Here is a 6,000-nt window from a genome sequence, read left to right as displayed (position 1 = left end):
GTTACTCCAATTTCTTAACACCTTCGCCACATTTCTGAGCTTGAAATCAATCACTCGGAATGGGTCCGCATTGGTCATAGTCGGCACCCAGGCGTTGGCGACCACATCCATGAATCCAGGCAACTTTACCCAGAACGACTCAAAACGGAACCGCCTCTTCGTCCCCGGTAGCGTGTGGAGCTATAGAAGTAGTGGACACTGGTCCGAACAATCCGAGGAGAGGGGCTTTAGGACGTGGTTTGGGAATGCCGCAAACCAGTCACATGACGCAAGCATGCGATCAAGCAGCACCAGCATCGGCCATTCCCTCTCGCTTGACCACGTGAATCTTCTACCAACAAGGTTAAGTTCCTCAAGGTGTGCTCGGTTAAGGAACGATCGGAAGCGTCTCATGCAGCGCCGATCATCAAGGTGGTCGTTGTTCTTGTCTTACGCCCCGTAGATCATGTTGAAGTCGCCGCAAAGAAACCAAGGCCCCGGGCAAGCATCTCTGAACCGCAGCAGTTCCTCTAGGAACTCAACCTTCTCGTGGTCAAGCTGCAGGCCATACACAATGGTGATCCACCACGGATTGTGCGATGAGCCTTTCTCGGCAATCTTGGCCGATAGAGTGAAGCGCCCCTTGGTAACATCGATCACTGTCCATACTTCTCTATCCCAACCCAAGAGGATGCCCCCAGACACATTCAACGCAGGGAGGTAGTCGTAATCAAAAGCTTGTCCTAGGATTTCAATGGCTAAGGAGTTACACACTACGGAGAGTTTGGTCTCCTGAATACAGATGAGAGTGGCCCGCTCCTGGACCAAGAGCCTGGACGACATTGCGACGTGCACGGCCGTTGAGCCCCCGCACATTCCAAACAAAGCAACTAGCTAACATCGACATAAGACACGACTTGGCGATAGGGGTATAGGGGCACCGGAGGCTACACCTCGACAGTGCCCAACTCGAGCCCCATGGCCGCCTGGTCGAAGTCACCGGAGAAGAGAATCTGCAACGCCTGCTGCTTCCTCGCCGAGATCAGCCCAGAGAAGGCGGCCTTGAACTTACGTTTGATCTCCGAGTCCACCGCCGTGATGTCAACGTCCATGCCTAGCTTCTTCATAAGCACATTTTGAGCCTGTCTGGTGGAGTTTGCTGCCCTAGGCTTGATAGCAAGATGACCTACGTCTCAGCGTGTTGATGGAAATCGGTGTCCTAGAGCGGCGAGGCCTCGGACCCTCGCAGAGGATCGGTGTCTGCATTGGAGCGCAAATCATTGCATCCAGCACCTCATGAACCGGTACTTCGTCGCCAACAGCACCGACGTCCAGGCCAGGCTCGCTATCGGTGAATGCCTCGCCCGCTTCACCAGCTGCAGCGACATCCAGGCCTAGGCCACCGTCCCTAGCAGCCTCATTATCAGAGGACACGACGTACGGTCCCTTGAGCTCAAGCTCCATGACATCAAAGTCCATAGAAGCTGTTCCATCCTAGCGGCTTGGTATGAAGCAATCATCCAGCCCACCGAACGAGCTGGGCCTAGATTCTCCCATTCGGATGCGTGGGCTTTCATCAAAGTGTGCCCCAACGAACCGGGTCGAACGGTTAGGGGGCAGGTCAGGCGAGCAGAGGCCCAACAATCCGGTGCCCTTGCTCGGTGGCAGCTTCAGCTCCAGCCCCCGAGTTAGCAGAGCCTCTAGCTGCATCGGATCCGAATCAAATCCCTTTGTTGTAAGTCGACATCCCAAGCCCCGAAGTCAACTTCGTAGACCTGCGGCGTCATGCACAGACGCGATGGCGTGCCTGACATCTCCTGCTCCCCAACGTCAGACACAGGTGTGGACGTGGGAAGCGGCGCCACGACGTCTCGGACTTCCCCCCTTGGCGATGTGACGTCCAGGATCTCACGTCTTTGGCTGCCACGCCCGGAAAGGCACCTCCCGCTCCAGGATCATGCCCTGCCACCGAGCGAGCATTGGCCCTCACGCACCATCCTGTACGGATTGGGTGACCACTTGATCGCTGGACTATCCTGCCCCAAGTTGCCCGCGCCGCCATCGGCCGGAGGCGCCAACCGCACCACCCGTTGCCGCGGCCGGAACGTCGGGCCAGAGCCCCGCCCAAGCGATGAACCACCATCACCACCAGTCGGGCGAAAAGTGGCCGGACCGAAGGACGACGATCTCCTCGACGGCCCATCAATACCAGGGTTGTAGCCATTGAAATTGCTATCACCATTATCATCAGAATCATTGGCACCAAGGAATCCATCATCATCCAAAGAACTCGATGAAGCATCTCAATCCTGGTACTCAACCACACGCATCCGGGCAAGATAGTGCAGGATCGGCAGTTCGATCGGCGTGGATAATCTCATGCTCCCTAGGGAACAAGATGCCCGGGTCATGCGGCTCCCAAGAGGCTCTGGGATGATGAGCAGCTTCTGCGCAGGGACGAGCAACGGGTGGAGGCACCATGCCGCAACAAAGAGTTCGCGGGCGTCGTCTTCATCAACTCCATCGACGTCAGACAAGGCGAGCTGAACCTGGGCGCAGGATGACCCAAGGAGCTGCTGAGCCACCTCCGCACTCAGTGCATGGGCAGGCGCACCCTTGATACCGACGAGGACCTTGTAAGTGAACGCCATCGCAGTTGCCTGAGAAAGCCACGTCCAGCGACGCCACGTGAGGAAGAACGGCGACACTCCCTCCGGCGGCGGCGCGTGCAGTACCCGCTCAAGGTCCTCCCTACGACTGAACCGAACGATGAAGTCCTCCGGTGCATGCCGCAGTACCGACATATCCGCATCGTCGATTAGGAAACGACTGCGGAGGTGTTCCCGGACCATCCCCGACGTGACCGGCGGTCTGGTGCCACCAATCATGGCAACCAATGACAGAGACAAAAGCCTCCTCGGCAGCCTGGATCTCGGGGGACGACGACGGGGCGATCGACCACCGCCGGGCAACGATGGCGCCTGAGCTGAAGACGCGGTCGCGCAGACTGCCCACTACTCGCCCGCGCGGCGTCCGTCGGCCCCGCCAGCACAGGCGGATCCGCGGCGGGCGGCTCCCCCACGTCGTGGTTGGCGGCGTCCGAAAACCCCTCTTGCCACCAGCGACCTCAGCACCAGAAGCTGGCTGATCGGCCGCCTCCGGGCTAGGCGGAGCACAGCAACGTGGAACGGAGGGGGACCGACCAGTCGACGCGGAACGAGCGGAAACCGTATCATCACGGGGCGCCCGCCAATGCGCCGGAGAAGCCCAACGGCGAGGCGCACCGCGCCGACCACCAGCAACAGCAGGCGAGCGTCCCCTCTTGGAGCCGGCAACGGCTGGGGCATTAGGGCAGAAGCGCGCACGATGCCCCTCACAGCGACAGCGCTACGAAAATGTTAAAGTGTGAATGTAAATGAAAGATTTGAGAGAAGTGTTTCTTTCGTTGATCTCTGAAATATATTTATACAAGTGAAGGGGTGTCACAAAGGGACACGACTGTTCCTAAAGGACATGTCCTTTGGAGTAAAACTAACTGTCTAATCCTATGCACTAATCTTGTAATTGATGGATGAGATCACTTCGTGAATATGTGTCTGTTCATGGCGTTGTTGATGAGATCACCGAAGGGGTGTCTGTTGAGAGACACCGTTTCGTAACACTCCCCCTTGATTGAATCTTCCTTGAGATCAATACAGCTGTAAGCTGAAATTTCTCGAAAAACCCTATGGAAAAAATCTGAGGAATATATGACATGCCATAAAAACTCATTTAAACCTTATTGGAAAATAAGGAGAAAATAGCATATTTATTTGTGATTTAAATAAACCACTATGTCATTGGTATCCCATTAAAAACCCCAATGGGGAAAAATATTAGAGATACGACATAACGATAACTCCCCCAAAAACTTTTTTCAGGAAAAATATGAGGAGCAATATAAAGTGATATGTCGCTAAAACTCCTGTAAAAATCCAGTGGGAAAATTAGGAGAAAATATGACGACATATTATTGGTATTGCCTCTTGGATAACTCACATGAAAAACCTTTTCAGGGAAAACCATGGATGAGTTGTGAGGGCAATATGTGTCTTTGATATTTCTCACAAAAACCCCGGTGGGGAAAATAGGAAATATGACACGTGCTTATGTTAATATTACCTCATTAAAAACTTTAACAAGAAACCTTATAAGTAAAACTTGTGAAAGAAAAGAGTATAATATGATGCTGATACAGGTCAACATTTAGGAGATGTCTCCCCCTGATTCTGGCAAATCTCGAAGTCACCGCATACCAATTCCATGTACCAATTTTTGAAACACAGAAGTTGGTAAGGACTTAGTAAATAGGTCAGCGAGATTATCACATGACTGGATTTGCAAGATGTTTATTTTCCCGCTTTCTTATAACTTATGGGGAATAAAACAGCTTAGGGACAATGTCCTTAGCGACATTACTCTTTATGTAACATGTTTGCATCTATGTAACATAAGTGAAATTATCTTTATAGATAATTGTAGGTGATTTAATCGAACCAATACCACATGCCTGTTGTATGTGGTTAATCATTCTACGAAGTCATACACATTCATGTGATACCTCGTATAGAGTAATAATTTCAGAATGATCAGTAGAGGTCGTCGTCAGAGTCTGTTTAAAAGACTTCATGAAATAGTTGTACCTCCATGTAAGAATACAAATCCAGTTTAAGATGGGGACCAGATAAGTAACCAGCATCCGTGTATCCAATCATGTTGGGATCATGATTTCTCTTAAAGAATAAACCAAGATCCTTTATGCCACTAAGATATCTATGGATATGCTTCGCTCTCGTCTAATGACGGTGAGTTGGATTTGCACTATGTCTAACTAGTATGTTCACTGCAAATGCGATATCAGGCCTGATGCAATTTGCAAGATACATAAGTGCTCCAATGACACTAAGATATGGAACCTTGGTCCCAATATCTTTTCGTAAATATCACGTGGTCTAAATTGATCTTTCTCTATTTCTAAAGAACGAACAACCATCGGGATTTTGTTATGATATGATTTGTCTATATTGAATTTCTCCAATATTTTCTAGATATAGGCTGATTGATGCACTAAAATCCCTGAAGGACGGTGCTCAAGTTGTAAGCCTAGGCAATATTTGGTCTTACCCAAATCCTCCATCTCGAATCCACATGATGGAAATTGTATCTCAAATGATTGCATAATTATTTCTGTATCATGATGATATCAAAATAACCAATATACGCAATCATGCTTAATTATACACAATGTATGTTGCGATTTGTATTTGGATTCAGAATATGAAGTCCATTGGGACTTATATGTCCGAATCTATCAAATTCATTTGATATGCCAATTATTGAATTTGGAAAACTTCATTTTCACACATACCATGGGGTATGCTATGCTAGGTCTCTGCGTGAAACCATATGCTACAAGCTCTCATTGTTCACCACCTTGCTTTTGAAAAGAAACTTTATGAGGAAAGATATTACTATGGTAATACTTCTCATCATTGAACAAGAGCAATCTTCTTAATTGCCACCTTTTAGTTTGACCAAATTTGAGTGTGAAGACACTCTGCCTAGGACTTTTGGTCTGGATCCAATAAGGTAAAAAAAGCAATCTTTGAGGAGTATATGCCGCGACAATTTGTAGTCTTTAAATGATTGATTCGGTTCTTGAAATCAATATAGCATGTGAAAATGTTAACCCTTTTGGACTCTGAGTCATTTCCCATATGGAGTCAGGGTGTTCCAATGTCTCAGGATCAGAATTTGGGTGCACCATTGATCTGGGTGGATTTTGATCCGGGTTTTGGATGCTCATCCATTTTGGGTGTCTACCAACTTGAGGTTGGCCTGGATTTACTGATTTGAAGGATATTGTCCTCGGTATCCTCGGACGCTTACTTAGAGCATTATCCTTAGGAGCGGCCGTACTTCTCCCCCTCTTCGTTGGAAGTGGGAGTTAAATGGTTTTAATTTGTACCTTCATTCTTTCGG

At 49.3% G+C, this 6,000-nt stretch overlaps 1 protein-coding gene across 1 annotated transcript; it reads right to left on the bottom strand.

Moving 5' to 3' along the window:
- Positions 1–429: 429 nt before the first annotated feature.
- LOC136548884 (uncharacterized) lies at positions 430–822 on the bottom strand. Its single transcript, XM_066540253.1, has one exon. It carries the CDS (start codon positions 820–822, stop codon positions 430–432), a length of 393 nt encoding a protein of 130 aa, XP_066396350.1.
- Between the last annotated feature and the right edge of the window lie 5,178 nt (positions 823–6,000).

This window comes from Miscanthus floridulus, chromosome 4 (assembly GCF_019320115.1).
Source record: "Miscanthus floridulus cultivar M001 chromosome 4, ASM1932011v1, whole genome shotgun sequence".
NCBI lineage: Eukaryota > Viridiplantae > Streptophyta > Magnoliopsida > Poales > Poaceae > Miscanthus > Miscanthus floridulus.
This window is presented reverse-complemented; position numbering and strand designations above follow the sequence as displayed.